Raw genomic sequence first — 27,903 nt, 5'->3', positions numbered from 1 at the left:
ACAATAATAAATAAAGGTAAGATCTTAATGGCATTGAAAGTCTTAAGTTGGTGACATGGCTCAGCTGGTAAAACTACTTCCTGTGTGAGGCTTTATAATCCAAATTCCATTCCCAGAATCCACGATAGGAGAATAGACTCTGAAAAGGTGCCCTCTGACCTTTGTGTACCTGCATGCATACATATCTAATAAATTATAAAAAGTTCCTGAGTTCTTATGCCAAATCAAAATTTTTATTTCAAAAAGCTAAAACCTAAAGAGTAATCATAAGACTTAAAAAAAGGAGTTCATAGCAAAAATAGTTTAACCAAGAGATATCTACATAATAAATGTTCCAAGTGATCCTTAGTCACTAAGAAAAGCTCAGGTATAGTTAATAAATCTAGTTTAACAGAGTGAAGGCATGAGCAGTGTGAGCCTTGGGAACATTGGGAGCAGGATCCATAGGGTTTACTGGCTGCCAGCCTTGCTCCAGGTGCAATGAAAGACCCTGACTAATGGAACGGTGGTGAAGAATGACCAAGCAAGATTCGTGACATCATCATTTGGCTTACATGCACCCAGACATACTTGTGCACATACTCAGCAAAGATGAGAACTCCAAATTTACCCTTTTTTGATGAAAGTCATTTAAAAGCTAATACTTGTAATTAGAATTTCAGTCTCTTGGTTATTGGTTCATTTTGGGTTTTGGCTTTTTCTTTTTTGTTGATGTATGCTAAGGTTGAGAGTATTTGCAGTTAAAAATCTAAATGTAGTAACCACTTTTTTCATTTGTTTTTATGGTGTACTAGTATTCAAGATTTGAAAGAAAGGATTAGACAACGTACCAACTTACCACTGGGGCCAAGTATTGATACACATGGGGAAACTTTCCTATCTCAAGAAGTGGTAGTTAATCTTTTACAAGAAACCAAACAAGCCTTTGAAAGATGTCATAGGGTAAGAATAATAAATTAATTTTAAGATATAGTTGTATAATTCAAGTTTTACTTCATTTATGGAAAAAATTAGGACCAACCAATTTTTTAATATAGATTTTTAATTAATACGGTTTGTACAAATTGCATATACTTATAGGTACCATATGAAGTTTTGATAGAAATTATATGAGTAATGTTATAATCAGGATGAGTATATGTATTCTCAAACATTCGTTTCTTTGTGGTAAAAACATTTAAAACCTAAAAGGACTTGTTATATTTAAAAGTCTATAGAACATTGTTAATCTGTTGTCATCCTACTGGGACAGTAAACCACCATAGTCATTTCTCTTCCCTAGTTAACAGTACTGTTCTGCAGCCTTTCCTCATTCTCTCTCTCTTCCCATTCCTTCCTTAGCCGCTACTGACCGTGTTCTACTGACCATGAAATTCTCTTCTTTAGATTTGGCATATGAGCAAGATCATGCAGTATTTGTTGTTCTAAGACTCACTTATCTCACTTAACATGTCTTCCAGTTCCTTCCCCATTGTGCAAACAAAAGGATTTTAATGGCTTTTCATAGCTGAAAACTGTTCCTTTGTGTGTGTATATACCATATTTTCTTTATCCACTATTTAATGGATTCTTAAATTGATTCTGTCTTTTGACTATTGTGAATATTGTTGCAATAAAATTGGAATGTAGAGCCCTCTTTAAACAAGTAGATTTCTTTTCCTTTTTTGTATACCAAGTAGCGGGACTATTGGGTCCCACTTTTTAACTTTTTTTTGTTTTGTTTTGTTTTTTTGTTTGTTTTTTTGAGACAGGGTTCCTCTGTCTAGCCTTGGCTGTCCTGGAACTCACTCTGTAGACCAGGCTGGCCTCAAACTCAGAAATCTGCCTGCCTCTTAACTTTTTTTTTTTTAAAGATTTATTTATTTATGTTATTTATATGAGTACACTGTAGCTGTCTTCAAACACACCAGTAGAGGGCATCGGATCCCATTACAGAGGGTTGGTGATTCACCATGTGGTTGCTAAGAATTGAACTCAGGACCTGTGGAAGAGCAGTCAATGCTCTTAACCACTGAGTCATCTCTCCAGCCCCTCTTTTTAACTTTTTGAGGAACCTCTCTCTACACCATTTTTCACAACCGCTGTTTACATTCCCACCAGGGTGTAGAAATGTTCTCTTTTTTTCCCATAACCAGCATGTTACCTTTTGTCTTTTTGCCTTCCTAACTGAAGTAAAATGATTGTTTTCACTGTGTTAGTGCCTTATATGTTCTTCATATGAACCTATGATTGTTAGATTTTATAATTATACATATTTTCTCCTTATTCTGTAAGTTTTCTTTCATTCTTTGCTGTTTCCTGTACTGTGTAGAAGCTTTATAGTTTAGTGTAATCTTGTCTGCTTTTACTTTTGTTTCCTTTGCTTTGGGGGTCTCAGTCAAGAAGATTTTATCCATTCCAGTGTTATAAAGTATTTTCACTATTTTTTGTATTTTCATAATTTTAGTGGTTATATTTAAGACTTTAATTTGAGTTCATTTTTGTCTGTGATCAGTGATAGTAGGTACCTGCATACTATCCCACACCAAATGAACACAGTCTTTCTCTAATTTGTCTTAACATTTTTTGTCAGATCAAAAAGAAACTTCCTGTGGCCAAACATGGGGCAACACCAATCTATGTATATAATGTAACTCTTTAGTGGGTAGTTTAATAATGTGTCCATTTAGCCACATAGAAACAGTAGGTTCACCATTAGGGTCTGTTACCTTGGCCATGGCCTTTGACCAAGTTCACAGTACTAGGCCTGAACTCACTCATGTGGAACAAGCTTCAGATCCCATTAAAACCTAGTTGGTTGCTTCCATAACTGCCATGCACACTGTTCTGCCAGCTTAGTACTCATTCCTGATCAGTTTAGGTTTTCTGCTCCTTTATGATAAGGTATGTGTCCTGGAATTTACCCATTTCTTCTAGACTATCAAAGTCGTTGACATATCTTTATTCATGATAATCTGTAATCCTTTGCATTTTTATAGTTTTCATTATAATGTATACTTTTTCATCTTTGATTTACTTATATAGAAATTTTTGTTTTTCCTTTTTCTGAAAGGGTCTTACTCTGTAGCCCTGGTTGGCCTGGGATTCACTATGTCACTATGTTGACCAAGCTGGCCTGGAATCGACAAAGAGCCTCTGCTTCCAGAGTGTTGGGATTAACACTGTTCATGATCATACCTAGCTCTTAGTCTATTTGTTTTAGTTGTTCGTCTATTTATTTTGAGATTATAATGTAATTACATTATTCTCCATCACCCTTCTTTATTCTTTTAAATTTATAGCCTCTTTTTATTAATTATTGTTATATTCTTAAATTCATGAATACAACCTTCTCAATCTGTATAATGTTACTTGTATGTATGTTTTCATAACCAAGTTGACATGCTATTCCCTGGGGAAAGTTGTTTCTCCTGTCCTCAGCATTCCTTAGTTGCCTGTAGTCCTTTGTGGAGGGCTGAAGCCTCCAGTTCTCCCCAACCCCATGTTAGCATAGCTTTTGTTGTCCTTGTTCAGCTCATGTGTTGTTGGTGGGCTTATGAATGTAGCTTCTGACATTTCTAGGAGACATACTCTCAAAGCAAACTTGAAATCTGAAAATCAAAAGTAGTAATAACTAAATGTGAAATGGTACATTTTTAAAAGTCCATGTTCCTCTTGCTCTTGTAATCTTTTTCTCCTCTTCCATAACCATCCCTGAGCCTAAGGTGAAGTAATTGTGTGGTAGCTGTATTTGCTGAGACTTAAGTCTGCTTTTAAAAACATAGTTATTTGTCTCTGTAAACTTCTTGCCAGAACTGCTTCATCAACAAGATACTGGTTATTTCCATTATTGTGTATATCAAGAAAAAATTCCTTCTTTATTGATTTTTGCTGATGTAGTTGTTTAATTTCCATGCATTTATATAATTTCCAAAGATTTTTCTTGTTATTAATTTATTTTATTTAGGAAAATACTCAACTTTTAAGAATTTATTCAAATTTGTTTTATGTCTCCTATCATCTATAATGAAAAATGTTCCATGTGCTGTTGAGAATATATATGCCCCTCTAAGGGACCTTATTGTATTGGAACATATCTTTCCCTTTAAACTTGTTAGTGTTTGCATATTTGATTGTTCTAATATTAGGTAATTTTAGTTGTTAGTTCCTTTTGTTGAATTAGTTCTATCATTATATAATGTCTTATCCTTGTCACTTTTTAGCTTTTATTAGATTTAAATAATTCCTGCTTTTCATTTGGATTTCAATTCTATAATATCCTTTCCTTTTCTTTCTATAATATACAATTGTCTTTAGAGGTGAAATGGGTCTTTTGTTTATATAAGTAGTATATAGTTGAGTCCTTGATTCCACTCAGCCATGCAGAGAATTTAGTCCATTTACATTTAGTATAATCATTGATTGGTAAGATTTTACTACTGCCAATTTTTTTGCTTGTTTGTTATTTTTGTTTTGTTTTCTTTGCTTTTTTATTTTTTAGTTTCTTTCTCCCTTTTACAGTTTTTCTTTGTAATTAAATGATTTTTATCTACTAGTGTATATTAATAGATCTATATTTTATAGTTATGACGTTACTCAAACAACTTTCAATTATAACAAGCTGTTTTAAACAACAATTTAACTACTATAGGATAGGAGCAAAAAAAGAAAGAATAATAAAAACTTTTCTACAGCATTCCAATTCTCTCTACATTTTCAATTTTTTAATGTCCCACTTCACTTTTAGTGTAGTTATTACTCTTGTGTTTTAGATTTTATGAAAGTGTTATACTTTTTTTTTATGTACTAAAGCTTTCTGGAATTTATTTGTAGTGTCAATTCTTCTCAGGGAGTTTAGTATCTTTAGATGTTTTCATCTTGTTAGCATCTCATTTTTTTAGTTTGGCGAACTCCGTTTAAACATATGTTTTGGGGTTGTTTTTTGTTTTGTTTGTAAGAGAAATGCGAAAGTGATAAATATTCTCGGCATTTGTCTGAAAATGTCTTACCTCTCTATTTCTAAAAGCTAGTTTTGCTGAGTTGGCATTCCTGGTTGGCAGGTTTTGGTTGTTGGGCTGCTTTTGTGTTCTTGTTTTTCCCTTCAATGTGTGGGTATCAAGTTTCTGCCACTCTGCAATTGAATGACAGAATAGAGTTTTAGGTTGCTTTGTTTATTTGTTTTTAAAAGACTCAGATACATAGTACTGGAAGGGAACCGAAGAAGCCACATTTTGCCTCTAAAGACAGATGTATACTCTCAATCTCGTTATCTGCTGTTCCCTTTTTTTGTTTTTTGTTTGTTTGTTTTGCTTTGCTTTTAGAACCTTTTCTTTAACCTTTGACATTTGGTTATGGCTCTTTGTAGTATAAATTCTCTATTCTTTTTTTTTTCTTTTGAGACAGGGTTTCTCTGTGTAGCCCTGGCTGTCCTGGAACTCACTCTGTAGACCAGGCTGGCTTCGAACTCAGAAATCCGCCTGCCTCTGCCTCCCGAGTGCTGGGATTAAAGGCCTGTGCCACCTCTTACTTTCCTATCCTTGCATCCCTATAGCCCAAGTATTAACTCTTTTAATGCTTTCCTACAGGTCTGTATGCTTTAGATATTCTGATTACTTTTTTCTTCTCCCTACCTGTTTTGGGGGGAGGGGTGGCTGATTCTTCAGCTTCTTTCTGCTATTTATATTTCGATTACTTTTTCATTCTATTTACTATTCTTTTAATTTCAGGATTTCTTTTTGGTTTTTTTTTTTTTTTAATTATTGCAACTTTCTTTGGCAAATTGCAGAATTATTTGCATATGTTTTCTTGTGGTTTCTAGAATATCTTTAAAACATCTCCTTTGAGTTTTCTGTGGTTCTGGTGCCTTGCTTTTGGTCCTTATTGGGTTCTTGGGAACTCAGGATGCTTGGTGACCTACAGCAGTGTCTGCATGCTGAAAGATTAGGTGTTAATTGCCAGCGTAGTAATTTGCCTTTGTCTATGTATATTCATTCTTCCAGAATAATCTGTTTATTATTTTCACTAAGACCGTTGTCACTGTCCCTGTTTTAACACTAGATGGCACCCTAAATAGAGATTTTTTTTTTAACCAACTCTCTGGTTCCCTAGCTGTCATTTCAACAGTAGAGAGTGCCTCAAAGCCCCAGTCTGTCATAAATCCATAATCATCCTTTAAAGCTGACATTGCAGGATAGCAGGAAAGACCTAGACATTAGGAGCTCCTTAGAAAGGTAGGTCATGCTGTTTATGCATCTTTCTCCTGAGCCAGGGTGGGCGTATTAGTGATCCAAAAGCTGTTTCCACAGTTACTGGTCTGTGTTCAGCACTGCAGGGTTCTTTCTTAGCACTCCACAGCCTTGCTCTGGGAGGCCTGGTCCATAGTTCCAAAGTAAAAACTTGCATTCATCACTTTCTTCTTTCTCCAAATGAAGTTATCTATGTTTGATGTCACATCAATCACAATACTTGATCTTACTCAAAGTTCATAGTCTATCAAAATGAGTATAGCACAGGGATAAGACAAAGGCTTACACTGTTATGGTCTGCCCAGTGCTGTGGTCTGTTTGTAGCCTCTGACCTCTAAAGATCTGGAGGTGCTTTTGTCTGGCCCACTCAGACTGTCATTTCCGCCTTGTACACACGGGTATAAAGGCTCCAACTGTGGGCACTGGGCTCAAGAGAAGGCCTATTGGGTTGTGTCTGATATTAACTCTTACCATAATAGGCCTGACATTCAGTTCCAAGGAAAACTTGTATGCTTAATTTCCTTTCCTCCTTTTAGCAAATAAAATCTTGGTACACATTGTTCAGGTCTATAGTAGCATGATAAAAAACTCTTGGTTGCCATTACTGAACCTAAGCTGACCTGTACCTGAGACTTGTGGCTGAAGGACCTGACATTCATTATCTTAGACATTTATTCAAGGACTAAGCTGCAGTTGGTAGTGGTGTGGGCCTGAGCTCAGGTCTGTGTTGTAGGTTTCTGCTTAGCCAGTCCAGAGTCCATCCATAGAGACTGGCTTTGGGCCAGCGCTGAGGCTCTGCTTGGTACTGTACTTTATAGCGCGTTCTGCTAACTAATCTAACCACTTGAAATGTTGCACATTAACTTATCTAATCATCATAAAGACCTGGTGATGATTCTTACAGTTTTCCGGTGGACCACTATAGCTCTTACATACTAGAATCAAGTATTTAATTCCTCCATAAACTGAGGGAAATGTAGTTTATTTATATGCATATATTATTTCTACATTTTGAATGCCAATCCATTAATATAAACATTAGTAGAAATTTTCAAAGAATATATACTGACTCTGCATGTTTCCATCAGTTGCTGGGTGAAGAAGACTCCTGTCTGCAAGTCTAGCAGAATATCTTGAATAGTGTTAGGAGTGGGCTCCCTCTGATGTGATGGGTCTCATCTTGTATTTTATTGGTTTCTAGGAGAGAAAAGTTTGGTTTTGATTGGAATAATAGTGAATCTATAATTCTATTTGGGAAGAACTGATACATATTTTTTATTGTAAAATAAAAGATGACTTTTATTTTGTTCTTGTGTCCTGTTGCTCTGGCCAGGCTTCTAGTATAGTGTGAAATAGAAGTGCAGAGAACAAACACTCATCTTTATACCTTTCCTTCAGGGTACAGCATGTAGTCTTTGATCTCTAAGTATGATGCTGACTATAGGCTTTTTATAAATAATGCCTTTTAGTTTCAGCAAAGTCTTTTATACTAGTTTATTTAAGTGTAGTGTTAAGTTAGATATTATTTGATCCTAGTACTTGGAAAGTGAGATCTTGAGTATAGCTCTCCCACATATGCAAAGTTGGATTGAAACCAGCTTTGGCCACAGGAGATGCGTATCACACAGTAAGCAAAGCAACAAAATAAAACAAAGGATTGCGTGTTACAGTTTGGTATATGCTTTCTCTTTATTCTTTTGGGAGAATTGTGCTAACTGATATTTCAGATGTTAAGGGTTGCTAAATTTAAAAGACAAAACAAAACTTTTTAAAAAACTGCATTTATTTATAATTTGTGGGCATGCATTTTGGAGGTCAGAGGAAAACTTAAGGAAGTTGGTTCTCTCTATCTTCAAAGTAGGTCCAAGGAGTTAAATATGTTTTATCAGACTTGGCAGTGAGCTTGTTCAGCTCTGAGCAATCTTGGCTGGCCCTTGTATGCTAAATTTTGTTACAAGATTTTGCAAAAGTGTCTATGAATACTGTTTGCCTTTGATGTCTTTGTCATGTTGTAGTAATGAAAATAATGCTATACCCATAGGATGATAAGCCGAGTACTTCTGTTTCCCCTTTCAGTTGTTTGTGAGTATAGACGATGGCCCTTCTGTATTAAATGTTTGCTGTAACTCACCAGGAAAGTGATTTGAGCTTGTGGTTTTCTTTGTAAGGATTTTAAACTAAAATTTCAGCTTATTTATTATATACAGAAACATTCAGGTAATCTAATTGTAAGTGAGCTTTGGCAGTTTTGTCTGTCTATCTGTCTGTCTGTCTATCTGTTATCTGTCTTTCAGACAGGGTCTCACAATGTAGACCAGGCTGACCTCAACTTCCCGAGATGCATCCACCTTCCTGTGCCTCCTAAGTGCTGGTATTAAAGGTGTACAAAACTCTGACCACCTAGTGTATATCTTTTAAAGACTTTTATATTTTTACAGAAGTTGCACTTATTTGAATAAAGTTATGACACTTTCTTACATTACTGTCTTACCAGTTTTTGTGGAAGCTATAGTAATAATTAGCTATTTTATTCCCAATATCAGAAATTTGTTTCACAGATTTTTTCCTGAACAAATGAAAAAAGATTTATTTATTTTATAAATGTGTACACTATTGTTATATGTGAGTACACTGTCACTGTCTTCAGACACACCAGAACAGGGCATTGGACCCCATTACAGATGGTTGTGAGCCACCATGTGGTTGCCGGAAATTGAACTCAGGACCTCCAGGAAGAACAGTCAGTGCTCTTAACCACTGAATCTTCTCTCCAGCCCACAAGGTGTATTGATTTTACTGATTTTACCGAGAACCATTTTTTTGTTTCATTAGTCTCTCCACCCCTTGGGTTTCCCTGATTTTTGTTCTTTATTGTTACCTTCCTTCAACTTGCTTAGGTGTTATTTGTCCCTTTCCTGGTTGTTTTTGTCTTGGTTTGGTCTTTCGGTAAAAGCAGAGTGTGCTGATCTTTTCCAGTGTGTGCATTTAACTACATTTCTCTCTTAAGTACTGTGTTAGTTGAAAACTGAGTTGTTTAATATGTTTTAATTCATTTCAAAATATTCTTTAATTTCTCTTTGATTTTTTTTTTCTGGCCCTAATATGATAAAGAAATTGTGTTATTTGGTTGCCAAACATTTGGAGACATACTAGATGCCTTTCTGTTAATGATTTTGGATTTTATTCCATTGTAGTCAGTGGGAAAACTTTGCATCATAATGCCAATCCCTTTTAAATTTATTGAGATGATTTATATTATAAGATACAGCCTGATTAAGGTTGTCTATACACGAGAGAATTGTATATTCACATTCTGTAAATGTCAGGCCTTATTCTTTGATGTCTTCTATACTTTTTTTAAAATCAGTTTTCTGTTTATCTCTTCTATATGTTATGCATGGATTTGGGGATATAAGGAGGAGAAAGGTGAAAACTTAGGCTTGGTTTTTATGATTTATGATGAAGGTAACGGTATCTGTTGAACATCAAAAACAAACAAACAAACAAAAAGAATAGAGAGATTGGTAAGAATTAATGGTCAGAGTAGTATTTAAGAAATCCTTACAAGTGGGAATGTATAATCACTGGGGTTTTAAAATGGTATATGAAATTCTTCATAAATGTACTTTAAACATCAGGCTTATATTGTTACATTAGAATTTAGTGTCCTTAATTTGAAACTTCAGAATCTTCATGCTCCAAAATAAAAAATTTTTGACCACTAGTACAATGGGACATTGGAAAGTTCTACTCATGGCCTTAAAGTTTAGTAAAAAATACTATATTAAGTTGTCCTTATGCTATTTGTATAAGGTGTTCATAAAACATAAATAAACTTTATTATTAAACTTGACCTCATTATAAATTTGTAAATATTTCAAAATCCAAGAAGTCCAATAGTATTACCTTGAAAGTTGGGGTAATGCTTTAAGTAGTTTTGGCAGAGACAGAAAGTAGTTCATAAATTATATAGAACACAGTTAATACTTTTTAAGAAGAGTTCATTTTTCTCAGCATAACTGCTAACATTTCTTTAAATAGTCTAATGGTAGCAACACCAAAGTAAAAAGCGAGAGCTTAGTGTAAATCAAGTTTGCAATTTTCCTATTTTATTTCAGCCTTAAGATTAAGGAGAAATGCTGTTAATGTTAGTTTATCTTATATGAGGATATTACGACTTGGTGAAATTGAATAACCTTCTAAAGACTTACTCCACCAGGATATGATGAGTTAAATTTGATTTTGTTGTATTTTTATTACTATGTATATTAATTGACTTCATAGCCTAATTCCACAAGTATCTTTTGTTTTGTTTTGTTTTGTTTTGTTTTGTTTTGTTTTGAGTTTTACTAGAACAGCCTAAGTTAGTTAGAGGTCCTCAAATTTCTTTGACTGTGATCCTGGCAATTCAAAATGCATCCCACATTGTTATCAGAGTGTACACATATGCATATGTGTGTTTTTTGAAAGTATAATTGTGTTTTACTCAAAGATTACAACCTAGATTTAACACTGCCCTAGGTCAGGAGGGTCACCAACAGTCTAGAGGACTGATTATAGTTGTACGGCAGTGAGACAGGAACGGTCACATTATGTTACCTGAAATAGTGTTGTATACAAAAAGATGGCTTTATTACAATGTAGACTTGAAGAGTAATACTGTTTTTGCTTATTTTTAAAGCTTTCTGATCCTTCTGATTTACCAAGGAATGCCTTTAGAATTTTTACCATTCTTGTGGAATTTTTATGTATTGAGCATATTGATTATGCTTTAGAAACGGGTCTTGCTGGTAAGTATATGTCTATTACACTTTTTGTTAAACTCTTTTAGTTCTGCTTGGTTGAACAATATTCATAATGCTGTTTTATTTGTGACTTTTGTGTGATGAATTCACTTCAACACAATGTATTTTGCGCTTCTCTAATAACAGGGTGTGCAGAGTGCTAGAAATTAATTAGGCTTAATTTTTACATATTGTTTACATCCAGTAAAGAAAGGCTATAGATTACTTAACTCAGCACAATATATTGGCAGAATGTATAAAAGTGGTCTATGCTATAAAATGTCAAGGAGCATAAATGGAGGTAAGAATAATTCTGCTTAGGAATTGAGTAATGAAGTTTTGAGAGAAAAATATTCAAAAATAAAGCTGGAAAGGAATACATTTATGTTAAAGTTTTCAGCTTCATTCTTTTGGGTTTACTGCTTTGTAACTATAGTATAATAACAACATATTCCCTGACTTCCAATCTCCTTAACATAGTTGATAACCTGACCCTGTAACCTGTTAAGTGGGGATCTCAGATTTAACATTTTAAAAATGAAAGTCTTTAGCCAGGCATGGTGGTTCACGCCTGTAATCCCAGCATGCAAGATGCCAAGGCAGGGGTCACTATGAGTTTGAGGCCAGCCTAGACTATATAGTGATTTTTGAGTAACCTAAAATAATAAAACAAAGAAACTGTATTCCTCCAACAGTGATCTTCTCTTAGGTTTTTAAGGAAGTTGTTAGTTACCAAACCCAGAAACTGCTTTAACCTTCCTGTTCTCATTGCTAATAGCAAGTTCATTAGCAAACACTGTAGGTATACATCCAAATATAATTTATCTACTTTGTTTCATCTCTACGGATACAATCCCACTTTGAGCATTGTCATCTTCTAACTGGTTCCTGTGTTCATTCTTGCCTTCCCTAGTTTCTATGCAATAGCCAGCTTAATTGTTACTTCCTTTTTTTTTTTAAGGTTTATTTATTTTATACATATGAGTATGCTGTTGCTGTCTTCAGACACACCAGAAGAGGGCATCAGATCCCATTACAGATGGTTGTGAGCCACCATGTGGTTGCTGGGAATTGAACTCAAGACCTCTGGAAGAGCAGTCAGTGCTCTTAACCGCTGAGCCATCTCGCCAGCCCTAATTGTTATTTTCTTATTGATGACTCCTCAGTGATTATTACTCTTAGAGGGAATAAAAACAAACTACTTAAAACAATATGATCCATAGTGTGCCTCTATAGATTTCTCACCATGCTGCATTTCCTACTGTGCCCAATAACCCTGGTCTTCATTGTTTTCCTGTTAGGCTTTTTGCACTTGGCATTTGTCCATTGCAGAAAACTTTCCCCTCAGCTCTTTACATTTGTCTTTTCAATCTGACCTCAACTAAGATGTCCCCTTTTCAGAGACACTTGTGCTGATCACCTTAGATGCAGTAGTGCTCCTTAGGCGGCATAGTTCTCCATTGTCCCAGAGTTGAATTTGATTTGTTAATGTCTGTCTCTTCTCAGAACTTACTCATTTAGCACATACTTGTTAGATGGTTAGTTATGGGATTCGTGTTCTCATAAAAATGATAGACAAATGATTAGGAAGTATATAATAAAGGAAAACAAAACTAGATAAAGGATAGAAAATACTAACGGGGAGGCAGGGTAAAGGATTTACAGACAGAATTTTTTTCTTTTTCCTTATTTATCATTTATTTTGTGTGTGTTCACGCATGTAGAGGTCAGAGGACAACTTGCAGGAGTTGGTTCTCTTTTTCCACCATGTTTGTTCCAGGGATCGAACTCAGGTGGTCAGGCTTGGCAGCAGGCACCTTTACCCACTGAGCCATCTCGCCAGCCTCCCAAAAGCTTTTTATGAAAGGGTAGTCAGAGAAGGCTTCTGAGAAGACACATGAACCAGAGAACTCAATAAAGTGGTGAGTAAACTGAATATTTGGAGTAAGAATAATCTAAGTAGAGACAACAGCATATTAGGAATATATAGGAATCTCAGTTGTTTAGTCCCTCCTACCCTCCAGCATTATACTCTAGCCTGTAGAAAGCATATACAGTTCAGAAAGTTTCTATTGGCTGTGTAAAATACCAGCCTAGAAACCTTTAATAATGAACCAGACTTAGCTATAGACCAGTCACTAACTTAACTCTATTACCCTTCATAAGCAACCATGTCTTTTAGTGAATTTTAACTTAATTAGAGTAGACTGTTGACATTAATTATTTAAATTGTGCTGGTAGAAAATGACTTAGTGTAGTCATTTGTATTAGAATAATTTAAATATTTTAAGATGTGATTACAGAATAAGATGATGAGTAAGAATAAGGGCCAGTAAAATGGTTCAGCAGTAAAAGGCACTTGCTGCCAAGCCTGACAACTTGAGTTCAGTATCCAGATCCCATGGTGGAAGGAGATAACTGACTCTTGAATGTTGTCCTCTGACTAACACACATACATAACTAAAATCAATTTGTTCATTAGAAATTACAAGATAACAAGGAGTAAGGTATGAAGAATTTATTGTTCATTTAGAATGGAAACTTTCCTATTGATTTCAATAGCAGTATTTGAAATGTTTAGGAAAATTTCATTTGGACAGGGAATATTTCTCATATCTATGAGCATGTTCAATGCAGTTAGTGTTCATGGTCATTGTCCTAATGACCACATACAATTCTGCCAGGTAATAAGACATACTGGAGTAGCATTGTAGACCTTTCTTTTTACTGAAATTATTGTCTTTAGGTAAAGTCCCAAGTCAAAGCACACTATGCATATATATTTTAAAATAATTTTCATTAATGTACTTTTTTCCTAAGGAGCTTATTCCGTACAACTTACATTGCTTCTAGCCTGTATGTATATATAGGTTTTTATGTATGTTAGTACATAGTTTTCCATTTTTTTCACATATTATTAGTTAAATACATCCACTAATACTGCCTTAATTTCCATGTTTTATGGTGATTAGTATTTTCTACATGTGCTTCAGTTTTTTTAATTGTATGTTTGTGTTGGCACCTTTAATTTTCCTACCAACAATTGTATTTTTTGTACAAAACATCTTTGTTTTCCATTTGTAAAGCTACTCTAGGTAGTAAGAACTCTAGGCAGTAAGTTATATATTATCATTAGCTGTGGGTGGTTTTCTTAGACTTCTCTTAATTTTACATAGAAACACTGGCATCTCGAGCTAAAAAGAGGAAGGATCCTTGAGTCCGTGTATTTCTCTTTATGAAAGGAGGAAGTGGATCTAGAGCGGGTTTCAGCTCCATCTTTTGGTGTCAGAATGTTGTTGACAAGCACAGAGCATTAGGAGATGTTGTGGAAACACGCCTCTGGGTGATGAGGGTCTGAATAGTTCTGAGGACGGGGTGGAGAACATGATGAGCACAGTGTGTAGTTGTGGTAGGAGGTTTGGGGACAGAAGGAGAAGGCAGAGCCCAGGCACGTTGTTAATTGATTCATTTTCCATTTTATCTAAACAAATCATGAAGATGATTAACTTTGGGGTATAAAAATAGCTTTGGATAAATCTCATTAAGCTGTTTAATCTATAGAATTGTTGCTGATTTGTTACATGACAGTTAATTTTATTCATGTGGTATATATAAATATTTTTTTTCTTTTGCTCAGTTTTTTTAAAGGTTGTTCCCACTTACCTATGCCTTCCGATTTTAGGAATCCCATCATCAGATTCTAGGAATGCAAATCTCTACTTTTTGGATGTTGTACAACAGGCCAATACTATTTTTCATCTTTTTGACAAACAGTTTAATGATCACCTAATGCCACTAATAAGGTTAGTTGCATTGTCATATTTTCATTGGTATTTAATGACTACTATATTTTTATTACTATTTTTAAATAATACATCTTCATATAAGCATCAAATAGGACAGGAGGTTTGAAATAAAAATCTTTTCTTTCTTTCTTGAATTCTTGTTTTCTCTTTTCACTGTGCTGTTAATTTTGATATATTTGAAAAGTTTTAACTATCATGAACCAAAATCTGAAATCTAATGTGGAAAGGGCCTTCCAGCTTAGAGCAGTTCAGCTGTTTGCATCCTTTGGAAGGCAAAGCAGATAACAGGCAGGGTGGTATATGTAGTCTTATCTACTCAGGAGGCTGAGGCAGGAGGATCTCATGTTTGAGGCAGTCTAGTCAACATAATGATTTCAAAGTCAGCTTGGATAACTAAGATGCAATCTCACACAGCGGTTTTATGTTTGCTTGTTTGTCTCTGTCCTTCTGCACCTGCATAAGGCATTCTTCTGATTTGTTTAATAAAGAGCTGATGGCCTATAGTTGAGGCAGGAGAGGAAAGGCCAGTTTCAGGCAGAGGAAGGACCTCTGGGGAAAGGAGATAGGCAGGAGATTGGCCAGCCAGACACAGATGAAGTCAGATGTATTGGAACTGAGTGAAAGGTAATGGACCACATTGTAAACATGGACTAGACTAAATGGTTAAGTTATGCAAGCAAATCAGGAGGTAGTCAGCTAAGGCCTAAGCTTTAATAAATAATAAGTACGTCATTATTCAGAAACTGGCAAGTCTGAGACAGTCACGTCATAAGCTAGTTAGTTCTTTCCTCCCTCTTCTCTTATAAGGGCTGAGGCTAGGAGAGGTATGTAGGATTTTCAGGGAAGAAAGGGAATTGACAAATATTGTAATTATGTTATAATACATATATGCACATGAACACCAGTAGACATGATACACTTGTAAAGATTACAGGAAACAGGAATGAACATATTTTGATAAAGCACTAGGATTTGGATCATATTTCATATCAATTTATATGGACTTTTAAGGCATTTGAAAATTAGAATTATATACATATGAACATATTTCACGAAGTTGTTTTCTTAGCACTGTTATCTATGCAAGAAATGTTGAGATAAATGAGTTTGATAGACTTTATAAACAGTATTATGCCATGTCTAGACCAGAAACAAGTTCAAAGATCATTTGTGATTCCCAAATCAGACTTTGAAAGGAAGTTTACTGTTTTTCTGTGTAACTCAGGTGGGTATTACAGACATGAGCCACCAAGCCTAGCTAGTTCTTATTAATTTACTTTTTAAAAGAACTATTATGCCGCATAACATAGAGTCATAGGAGTTTTAGTGTTGTTTATTCTTTAATATTTTGAGGCTTTTGGACATTTTAATAGTATTTGGAAGGTTTTGTGTGTTTTATTTTAAAAAGTTAAATGTAACTGAATTTACTTTCTACTGTCCATATTATTAGTTGGATTTATTATATTTGTAAGAGTCTGGTGATACCCGTGACTTTTATTACTATTCTATCAGATATTTAGATACACAGGAAACTAGTTTCAAATTCAAAGCTGCATGATTATGTCAAGTGCTATTTCCTTAGAGATCAGAATAATATGTCTGTCTTTTCTTGGTTTTTAATGGGTTAATTTTTCTAGTTTGAATGAATAGAATATATTAATATATATAATTGCAAGCAATGATTTATTTTGTAATTATTGGATTTATGAGCAAATGAAAATAACAGGTGTTAGTATTATTTACAAATATGAATACACAATATATAAATTATAAACTTGTCAAATGGGCTACTAATGGGAGGGTTTGTTTGTTTTTTCCCCCTTTGTAATAAACAATAGCTCTTCTCCTAAGTTATCTGAATGCCTCCAGAAGAAAAAAGAGATAATTGAGCAGATGGAGATGAAATTGGATACTGGCATTGATAGGTAAGTTAACTGTTTTTTATCTCCTGCTTTTTTAAAACTTGTAGAATCACATTTGCATAGCAGCATGAACAGAGTTTTTAGAGTTGATTCTTTAATGTACTGTTCTCATCTATAAGAGAATTTTCCCCCCCTGGAAATCAGTATGTTTAAATATATTTCAAATCAAATTCATATTTTAAGCCCCACTCATTTGCATCAAACATGTACAGGCTACAAATTCCTTTAAAAACAGAGATGCCAAGCTGGGGATATAGACCAGGGGTAGAGTATTGCTAGCATGTGGGAAGCCCTGCACTTATCAGTGCTGCTGAACCAACAAAGACTTGTAGTATTTAGGACTATATTTCCACTTAGTGGCTTCAGCCTTATCTATGAAGTTTTGTAGTAATTGTACTGATTTTGTAAATGTAACTTATGTTAAATGAATTTTAAAACTTTGACTGAAGATAATTACTTTCCAGGTTTCTGTTTTGAGAATATGATGTTCTTACACTGATTGAAAAGTAGTAGAGCTCACAGATGTGAAGGATTCACTACATCCCACCATCTTATGTTGGCCTACTGTCATTTTGTAACTTGACCTCATTATTGTTGTGCTTAATTATGTGATCCGTCTCTTTAATTTAACATGAAACTTATCTTTTGACTACTCTGTCTTGCAGCCCCTTAACTCTAAATTAGTGTAGTCTTTTTATTTGCATAAGCTGAGTGATTGCTCACTATTGAGGAATCACATAGGTTAGATATTATTGGTACTTTTTAACCAGTGCCTTTATTGTCAGCTAGAATCTCAGTACTGTCTTCCTGATTGCCTGTTGACTGTGGGATTGAATGTGCCAGCTTCCACAGCCGTTCTCTTTGAGCCGTTTATCCTTCCACTTTCCTAAGTATTCCCTATGCACGGGTTTGCCTGAGAAGATCCTTAGATGTGAAGGAAATGATTAGTGCTAGGTTATAAGATCTTTTCTAAGGAGAAAGATGATAAAACCAGAATATCAAGTTGATATCAAGTCACAGAATGACCTTTTCCCCCCAAAATCTAGTTTGTCAATTCCAAAGTGGTTTTGTGATGATAGGCAATTAAATAATTTAACTTAATTCCGTATAATCCGTAGGTAAAATTGAGCGAGTTAAGTGAGTCATATATGTTGTGTTCTCAATCTTTAGGACATTAAATTGTATGATTGGACAGATGAAGCATATCTTGGCTGCAGAACAAAAGAAAACAGATTTTAAGCCAGAAGATGAGAACAATGTTTTGATTCAGTATACTAATGTGAGTGGAACTAATATATTATCTTCTTTCTTCATTCTTGTACACGCATTAGTGCACCTGTTGTGCTGTTTTTAAAAACAAAATACCTAATGTTCAGTTTTACCAAATGAAGACCCTGCTAGCTCAGAGAAGCACAGGAAGCACCCAGCTGCCCTCCATCCTCAGCTGCAAAAGCCCTCATTCTCCACTGTCTAAACACCGTTCCTGCTTCCTTGTGTTCACTCCCTATCAAGTGGTTGGTGCTCCACCTCTCGACCTATTGTTGACTTTATTTATTTAGCTCTTATTTACAAAGAATTCTTAGAGTTAAGGTGATTGCTGGGAATGAGCTACACCACAACTACTTGTTTAATAGTAAACAGAAAGCCCTTGGGTTAAAGGTGTGTGCTAGGGCTGAGCCACACCACGATATGAAACAGATTTTTCCAGTTCACGGTCTTAGGGTTCACAGTGTGATCAAATATCCTTCAACATAGTTGTGCTTTAAGTGTTGTTTTTCTTATACTTAGAAGTTGGAAAACTGTATTTACATATCTGTGTAATAACTGTAGAAAAACTTTTACAGGCATGTGTAAAAGTTTGTGTTTATGTAAGAAAACAAGTTGAGAAGATTAAAAATTCCATGGATGGGAAGAATGTGGACACAGTTCTGATGGAACTTGGAGTACGTTTTCATCGGCTTATTTATGAACATCTTCAACAATATTCCTATAGTTGTATGGGTGGCATGCTTGCAATTTGCGACGTGGCTGAGTATAGAAAATGTGCCAAAGACTTCAAGGTACATATAAACAAATTAGTTACGCTTGCAAGTAAGCTCAGAAACAGAAGCTGTACCATTAAAAGCCTGTACTGGAAATGTGTGATTTCGCTGGCAGCATTAAGAGACAGCTTTAATATAGTCTACCAGTTACATCTCAATATGAACATTTTTCCAGTTGGGACTTCATTTTAGATAAGGTCATATTTCAGCACATTCCATCGAGATAGTCCTTTTAACATCCATGATGGATGATGTTTATGTCACACATTAGGAAAATGATACTCCTTTTTCATGTATGTTTATCGAAAATCAGTTTTCCCTAATGATTAAATTATTATTATTTATTTATTTAGGTTTTTCAAGACAGGGTTTCTCTGTGTAGCTCTGGCTGTCCTGGAACTCATTCTGTAGACCAGGCTGGCCTTGAACTCAGAAATCTGCCTGCCTCTGCCTCCCGAGTGCTAGAATTAAAGGTGTGCGCCACCACGCCCAGCTTGTTTAAATTATTTTTAAAGGTGTTATACTAAAGATAATTAGTTCTAGTGTACCAAGTTACAAATTATTGAAAAACTGAGTAATATGAATCTTTTGTTTAAAGATTTATTTATTTTATGTATATGAGTACACTGTAGCTGTACAGATGTTTCTGAGCCATCATGTGGTTGCTGGGAATTGAACTCGCTTCAGCCCCGCTTTCTCCGGCCCAAAGATTTATTTACTTATTATGTGTAAGTACACGGTAGCTGTCTTCAGACACCAGAAGAGGGTGTCAGATCTCATTACGGATGGTTGTGAGCCACCATGTGGTTGCTGGGAATTGAACTCAGGACCTTCAGAAGAGCAGTCATTGCTCTTAATCACTGAGCCATCTCTCTCTAGCCCAATATGAATCTTTTTAATGGTTAAAACTTTTAGCTATGGAAACCTTTGAGTTTTAGCTCTTCAGAAGCTTTAAGAAATTCTAACATAGGAGGCAACTTCCCCATGTTATTAAGTTCTGACTAGCAAGATGTGAGAAGACTTTGCAGAGCGCATAGGAAAATAAACTGCTGTGGTTCAGTGCTTCCTTCCCTCTCTCCATTCAGATTCCAATGGTATTACATCTTTTTGATACTCTGCATGCACTTTGCAATCTCCTGGTCGTGGCTCCAGATAATTTAAAACAAGTCTGCTCGGGAGAACAACTTGCCAATCTGGACAAGAACATACTCCACTCCTTTGTACAACTTCGTGCTGACTATAGATCTGCCCGCCTGGCGCGACACTTCAGCTGAGCTGAATTTACAAAGGCAATGGATTGTTTTCTCAGAAGGCCTCGGTAATGGGAAGCACAGGAGATTCCTTATGACACCGCCAATATTTTATGGGAAAAAATGACTGGAAGAAAGCAGCAGCCATACTTACCTGGAATTTTGTTTGAAATTTGGACACCTCTAGCTGTATTTTTATCTTTTCCCTGTTATGTTGAATTCTATACTTTAATTTATAAATTTCAAATTCTATAAACCTACATGACTGTTATAATCCTGGAAAATGTTGGTGTCAGAAAATGAATGAAATTCACCAGTGTTCTGGTTCTTGGTTTTTAACATATTCTACTTGGAAATCTTATCTTCCTGTTTTTGCATTAAAAATAGGCAAAAGTGCAGTAAAACTATATTTCTTATTTATCAGTTTTTCAGTGAAATTTTCAGTGCTGGTGATTATTAATCAAGCTATTAGGTTTTCCTAAAGAACTTCTCACATCTCAAGAGGATCCCGGTTGAGCATCATTTGTGTAGGTGGTGATGTGCTTTTCCTGTAGGGCAGCAGCAGTGCTGGTCTAAGGAAAATCTCACGAGCTGAACTAACTGTTGATGAACCATTTTAAGTAGACACTAGGAACAGATCAGAATGTTATCTGCTTTCTGGGTAAAACTTAAAGTTTACTATTTTTTATTTGATAAATAGATTTTAAGTCAATTAATTAGCAAGAAATTAATAAAACTACCTTATTTTATATTTAACTTAAGGTGGAAGACTTTTAAGGACCATATTTGTTATTTTAATACTCTTAAAGGAGTAAAAAATTGATGTATAGTGTAAACGGTGTATGTGAGAAATAACACCATGTTTAGCAACAGTGCAGTCAGTCCCTTAAGACTAATCTTGAATGAGATGGGATGGCTAAACATGCAGGAGTCTTCTATTTTAAGAGGAACTGAGAATTTTAGATAATGAATAGTATATATTCCAAGTTTGGAGGCAAGCTTGCACTGAAAGCCTGCTTTTCAGACCTGTAGAGTCTGTCATTCTCCATTCTCATTCTCCAGTCTCAAAGCATTTCTGAAGTTAGTACTTCTTGAAGATTATTAATTGAATTGGCTTAATATGGCAACATAATAATTCACTCACAAAATTTTAAATATCAAATAAAACTTTAGAAAGGCCATTGCTCATAGACCTATCAATTTACTCTAAGAATACAAACTAGGTTATATGTTGTCCACTATTCTAAGTTGTGTGTAGTTCACAGCCATCTAGGAACCAGGTAAACTGCAATCTTCAGTTCATTCATAGCATTTTTTTTCTTTCAGTGTAGGATTTTGGTCTAATTTGGAGGAACTGTTTTTCTTTTGAGAACCTGACTGAATAGTTATCAACATTATCAAACTGCCTAGGTCCAGAGCTAACCACTGCACAGCTTACTGTTGACTGAATTTTCACTTTCTGTTTAGCCCAGTGTTAACGATGGTAAGCGGCGGGCAATGAGCAGGCCAACTTTTGTCATTGTCACTTTTGCAGGATATAGTGGCAGGTTTAGAGGCTTTCCAGATAGCTGTCCTCAGAAAAGAGAGAGCCAGAACAGGTTCTCGATACTAGCAAAGCTCTGTGCTTGTACTGTTACCACTTAGAACGTACTGATGTGAACTCAAATTATACCTCTGTTACTTAAAGCCAACAGTTTAAGGCAGTAGTTTTACTGGCCATTTGAACTCTTTGTACAGTGTCAATTTGTAAAAAAAAAAAAAAAAAAAAAAGGAAAAAAAAAAGAAAGAAAAATATCAAATGAAACATCAGATGACATTTTAAGACTTCTAAATCAGAGAAGCACTTCAAATTATTTTGTTTGGATTAATTTTTAAAATGTAAACCAGTTACTTGTTGCTTAGATATTTTGTTAATTATTATTTCCATGCTTGAGTTCTGTGCAATATTTTCCATTATGTCCAGTGACAGGACAAAGAAAATTCAAAGTGAATACCTTATTTAGACATGTTAACGTTCATGCTCAATAAACAAATTCCCTGCAGTTGTTTTTTTTATTTTTTATTTCACCCTGTTTTTACACTTTAAGGACATCTATAATGAATTCTATAAACAATTTTTACTTTAAAATATTCCTTGTTTTTCATAGCTTAGGTCTCCCCCTTTTTTAGTAGAAAAGAACGTGACTGTAATCAAGATTTAGAAATCTTAACTAGAATAGATGAGTTATTTCTTTAAGGAAATAAAAATGTTGCATTGTGTAAACTAGTATTTATTCTTTGCATTTTACTTTTTAAGTATTTATATGAATGGACATCATAAAATTTAGTTTAGAATTTATAACTCAAAATGGTTGTCAGTAGATAAGATGCTTTTATATATACATGGGAATTTTCAGTTAGACATGATGGACATAATGGAGCCTAGTACCTTTTGCCAAAGCTTAAAGAAGAACCTTGTAATAGTCCACAGTTCTTGGTGAACTATGTGTAATATTTAGTTTAAAAAGTGCTCCTCCAAAACACTGAAAATTATTTGTCTAAACTTGGGTGTAGCCCTGACTGTCCTGGAATTCACTTTGTGAACCAGGCTGGCTTCAAACTCAGAAATTCCCCTGCCTCTGCCTCCCAAGTGCTGGGATTAAAGGCGTGTGCCACCATGCCCGGCTTAAACTTGGGTGCCTTAATGTGACTGCTGAATGAACATAGACTCAGAAGGACAATCAGCTTTTATGTTAGTTATAGTAAGAGCACATGACATCTCCTTATCCATAGGCTAAGAATGAAGACTGGCCCCTCCATTACTGAAGATGATAGAGTATATAATGAACCCTTATCAAGAATTATTAGATAATAGTTGAGTGGATGGATTTTTAGAGTATGACCATGTAATCATTCCATGACAGTTACTGGCCTCATTTAGGAGTGCCATTGCTGGGAGTCCTTAGGGTCTTCCTTGCTTTAAAAAGTGCTGCTAACATAGGTTAAAGGAGGTTAAATTCAAATTTAGTTTAAAGCAGGCAATTTGTGTTATATTTTCTTTGATCTTTCCCTTTTTCTTTCCTTCTAAATACTTCACTATCTGAATACTACCTTACTGATACACAGCCTGAATAATAATTACCATTATTGATTCAAAGTAGAGGATTTACTGATTGCTTGAGATGCCTGTGTCTACATTAGTATACATCCAGATGAAGAGATCTTGGTTTCTAAAATGCCACTGCACCTCAGAGTAGTCACATAAGGCATGCTTGAACTGTTGGTTCAAGAGTAAGGGTCACTCAAGTACATGCCTGGTTGGTGGCTAGAAAATCTTATATCTCCTGATTAACATGTTTTTTTCATACTAAAATATCCTGTCATTGCCCACTTATTTTTAAGGAGTGTAAAATGTTTTTCACAAGCTCCCTGAACACTCGTTGATTGCTAGTGGGGACTTTGGTATACAAAACACTGATTTAAGTTCATTTAATGACATTGAGTTTCTTTACTACTCGACTTGAGAGGGCTTGTCCTATAATGTACTATATATTTTGGGAAAAAGATCAGTGCATATCATGCCAAATAATTTTGCATGAAGTAAAAACAGCAATTTAAATTTTTAATGTATAATCAAGGTAATTAATTAGTTCTACATTTATTGGACTTGATTTTCATGTACTGTGCTAAGTCCTTCGCATATATTTCTGATCCCAGAGTAACTCTTATCATTTCAGAGCTACTATTTCTGTTTGGCAGGTGAAAACCCTAAGGCACAGAGCAGGTAAGGAGACCTTCAAGGTCTATAGCTGACACAGTCTCAGACTTAAATCTAGTATAATGGGAGTGAATAATGTCTTTTTTTTATAATATATGCTGTATTTTTCTTATTTGTGGAACATTATATTTTTTATTTTGATAACCTTGTTTTACCCAGTTTTCTTTTCTCCCAGTGTTTGGTCCTCATTGGGAAATGTAGATATGAGGTTGGAGTACAAGATCTGTATCAAGCTACTGTTAGATTTTTTTTTTCTTAAATGTGTTCATTTTGTGACCATACTTTCTCAGTGGGTGTTTAAAGTATGTCATGAAATTTTAATTGACTATTAGGTTTGAATTTAATGGAAACCTGTCCATCACAGATTTCCCATTAGATAATCATGATAATTTCTGCTTAGTAATTTTCACAATAGAACAGGTATTTCATATATTTTTAAAATTTTTGATATAATAATTACATAATTTTTCCCTTCCCTTTCTTCCCTCTGAATCCTCCCATATATCCCTTCTTGCTCTCTTTCAAATTCTGGTCAGCCCTGACACCATACATTCAAGTAACATTACATAGACTGAATAGATAATTATGTATTTAGGACATAAATACATGCCTCCTTGTATTTAGGCTTAAATCTAGTATAATGAGAGTGAATAATGTCTTTTTTTTAACAATATATGCTGTATTTTTCTGATTTGTGGAACATTATACTTTTTTTTTTTTGATAACCTTGTTTTACCCAGTTTTCTTTTCTCCCAGTGTTTGGTTCTCATTGTGATACTTACTAGGAGGAAATACATATCTTTATATTAGTAAGTCAGGCAAAGACTGGATAGAACCTGTTCTAAAGAACTGACTTCCTATGGTGGACTTCCAAATTGTAGGGTAAACTTAGGAACTGCAAAACACATGCATATGTTCATATAGTTTATTATAACATGAGAGGAAATAACTCTCCTTTAGAAGGTACAAAGAAATCAGTATTTTTACATTGAAAAAATAGAATAAATGTCCTAGGCTTGCTGATTCTTTTGGCTGTCTAACACATCAGTAGTCTTGAAATGGCTACGTCTAGAATGAAAGTATAGGGCAAAAAGTAGCTATTGATAATTTGTAATTTTCATTGGTGAGTGAAGCTAGTAACTCTGGGCTTAACTAAGTTTATAGTTTTAAACTAGAAACTGCATATTTTACCACTAATATTTGGTGATATTATTTGCTGTAAGTATCAATAAACTTATGATTAAATATTCATTTGGGGCAAATAGGACAAGCAATTAAACACAGTTGCTCATTTTCTCAGTGACTTAGAAAGTTTTCATTTGCCTTACTTTACAAAGCCAATTTAAATAGGAACATATTACATCATACTCCAAAAGCAAACAACCTCAGAAGAAAGGCATTATTAGGAAGGCCTAGGTCTGTGTTGGACAACAATGAGGCATACGAATGAATAATTGTTTGCACTAATATTTGAGCAGATGGAATGGATTAGAATATGGTCAACATTATTCTGCTGACATGTATTTTTCTGTTAATTTGTACTGTGCAACATGTGTTAAAGCTGTCAATTCATTTTAGTCAGGATACTAATATTTGTATTACTGTGTTTAAGAGGCAGTATCCAACTGAGCCACTTTTAATTTAAAAGTCTGAGACCAGAATTATGTTTGCATTCCAGAAAGCACTTAACTTACTTTATAATCAAAAGGTCAGTGAAACAGACTTATCAGTGCCTGCTACTTACTAGGAGGAAGTACATATATTAGTAAGCCAGGCAAAGATTGGATAGAACCTGTTCTAAAGAACTAACTCCCTATGGTGGACTCCCAAATTGTAGAGTAAACTTAGGAAGTGCGAAACCCTGGTGCCCCTGTCATCTTAGGTAGGCAGCTGCCCTTCAATGAGGCCATTCTTTGTGCCTGCCTGCCTGCCTGCCATTTTCTCTTAGTTCCCTGGGTGATCTCAGTTTCTTTGAACTCTGGCTTTTTTTCTTTTCTTTTTCTTTCTTTTTCTTTCTCTCTCTCTTTTTTTATTGGTAGCAGTTCTGTCAAATGTTCAGCTTTTTACAATAAAGATATCCAACTAGAAATGCAGACACAGTACTGACCTAAAGAAGACTGAGGCTACCTCTGTGTATATTGTTTGTAAACACTGCAGGGAGCACACAGAAAAGTGTGTGAAAATACTTTATAACTATTTTTCTAAGTGCCTATTAGGATTCTCCAGTAGAGTGTATTTTCAGATTTTTACCACAAGGGGGTGATGTTATTTTTATAGTGATAACATTTTTATTTGAAAAGTATACTTCATATAGCTTTACTGAACAACATCTATGAACACTACTGTCAAGCGCTGCAGGGGTGGGTGTTTGTATGTGCACGTGAATCAGAAAGTCATCCATCCATGAGGAAAATTCTGAGGAAATTCACATAAAACATGTTTCTACACAGTAGATGGAGAACATGAACCAAATTCACAACTAAAATTGTGTTTTTAGAGTTTTGTGTATTACATCGAATTCTCTTTTCAGCATGTTTAAAAATAAGGGCATTGACTTATTGTCTGCATTTACTCTTTCATGGGAAACTTTTGAAATAAGCTCAAGTGTAAAGAGAGGGTATTAACAACCTTACCAAAGAAACCTGCCCCCTTTAAGGGTAGGTTGCTCCCATGATGCTGTTGTCTTGCAGTCTTTTGCATTTTCCAGTAGAATTCTGTCTGACGAGGCAGTGGTCACACTCAGGAGTGTGCTTTGACATGTAACTGATTCTCATGATCCTCACACCCCACTGTAGGTTTACTGGTTTGTCTCAACAATGTCTTACTCTGGGATCCAGAGGAAAATCCCACAGCTGCAAGTTGTCTGCAGTTCATTTGCTTGGGCATCTGCAGCCTCTGGCTTTCCCAACCCTCCATACTGTGTGCATTATAGGCTCGCTATATGTCCCTGAGTTTGGATTCCTGTTTGTTTGCGGCTAGATCGCAGTCGTACTTCTCAGTGTTCCCTCTTATATTCATACAGCTCTACCTCACTCACTTCTGAAGTGCTCGTTTAGATGCTTGTTAAGGGGACAAACCTCTCCACTGTGTAAAGCTACCATCTTCCCCTTTAAAAGTATATTGTAGGAAGTTGCTATGTGTGTGTCTTAGACCTAATTGTAATTTCAATCTGTTACCAATTTTCTATTCAAGGTTAGTGAGCATTGTCTCTGGTTTGATCAGTGGAAGCCCTTTTCAGATTGGCTCTTTTGGCAGTCCCATCATTTTAAAAGCACTGTCTTTGCACTCCGCACAACAGAATTTTCCAAATTCATTTTGTACCTATCCACCCTAGCTTTCCCATCCAAGTACTTACAAACCAGGCCCAAACACGCTTCACTGCCAAGGTGAGATGTGATTGAGCATCTTCAGGGTGGTATGGCTGTAGACTTGCTGTAGCTCTTAAATCAGTATCCTACGTTTTAGTGGAAACTGATACTTGGAAGCCAGGGTTTGTGCGTTGGTTATACTTATAATGGAGATGCTGCTGCATCTTCTAGTATTTGGTGCTTGGGAATATATATATATAATCTTGTGTGCCCCTCCTCCTTTGTCTTACACAGCCCCTGTGAGCTTCAATGCCCCTTACTTGCGTCCCTGTTCCTATGCAGAGGAGGGCATCCTCATCCTACTTAGCTACTGAGTATTGCCTTTAGATCCAAAATGGAGGAACAAGAATGACCATTTTAGGAATTATGTGAATTGAATGTTGTTCGTGCATGCCTTTAATCCCAGCACTCGGGAGGCAGAGACTGGTGGATTTCTGAGTTCAAAGCCAGCCTGGTCTAAGTAGTGAGTTCTAGGACAGCCAGAGAAACTCTGTCTCCATACAAACAAACAAACAAACAAAGGAAACCACGTTAAGATTTTTAAATTCTAAATAAGTTACTTGTAACTTTAACACTCAAACAACTACATGGGGAGAGGGTGCAGTATAGTGAGGGAAACAGCAAACCTGAAATGCACGTAAAATGTTATGTACACCAAAGGGGTTCAAACTTGAAACGCATAGCATGTTTACATCTCTTTACTACTGTAATTGCGTTTTTAATGATAGATTACATCATAGGAACTGTGAA

The 27,903-nt window shown here is 35.3% G+C and overlaps 1 protein-coding gene across 5 annotated transcripts in view; it reads left to right on the top strand.

Annotated features, from left to right (window-relative positions):
- Exoc5 (exocyst complex component 5) overlaps positions 1 to 22,291 on the top strand; it is a 54,746-nt gene extending 32,455 nt beyond the window's left edge. Inside the window, exons 12-19 of one of the 5 annotated variants that reach the window (XR_001781081.2) lie at positions 795 to 942; positions 10,906 to 11,014; positions 12,789 to 12,930; positions 14,691 to 14,811; positions 16,653 to 16,739; positions 17,907 to 18,015; positions 18,581 to 18,796; positions 19,864 to 22,291. Coding sequence is in view for 4 of the 5 variants with exons in the window: in XM_011244883.3 (XP_011243185.1) it covers positions 795 to 942; positions 10,906 to 11,014; positions 14,646 to 14,811; positions 16,653 to 16,739; positions 17,907 to 18,015; positions 18,581 to 18,796; positions 19,864 to 20,052 (1,024 nt within the window). In the remaining variant the exon portion in view is untranslated. Of the gene's footprint in view, positions 1 to 794; positions 943 to 10,905; positions 11,015 to 12,788; positions 12,931 to 14,645; positions 14,812 to 16,652; positions 16,740 to 17,906; positions 18,016 to 18,580; positions 18,797 to 19,863 lie in introns of all 5 variants that reach the window. The other 4 variants (XM_017315766.2, XM_011244884.3, XM_011244883.3 and 1 more) reach the window with 4 other exon arrangements.
- Positions 22,292 to 27,903: the final 5,612 nt, after the last annotated feature.

The sequence above is a fragment of the Mus musculus genome, chromosome 14 (assembly GCF_000001635.26).
Source record: "Mus musculus strain C57BL/6J chromosome 14, GRCm38.p6 C57BL/6J".
Taxonomy (NCBI): Eukaryota; Metazoa; Chordata; class Mammalia; order Rodentia; family Muridae; genus Mus; species Mus musculus.
This window is presented reverse-complemented; position numbering and strand designations above follow the sequence as displayed.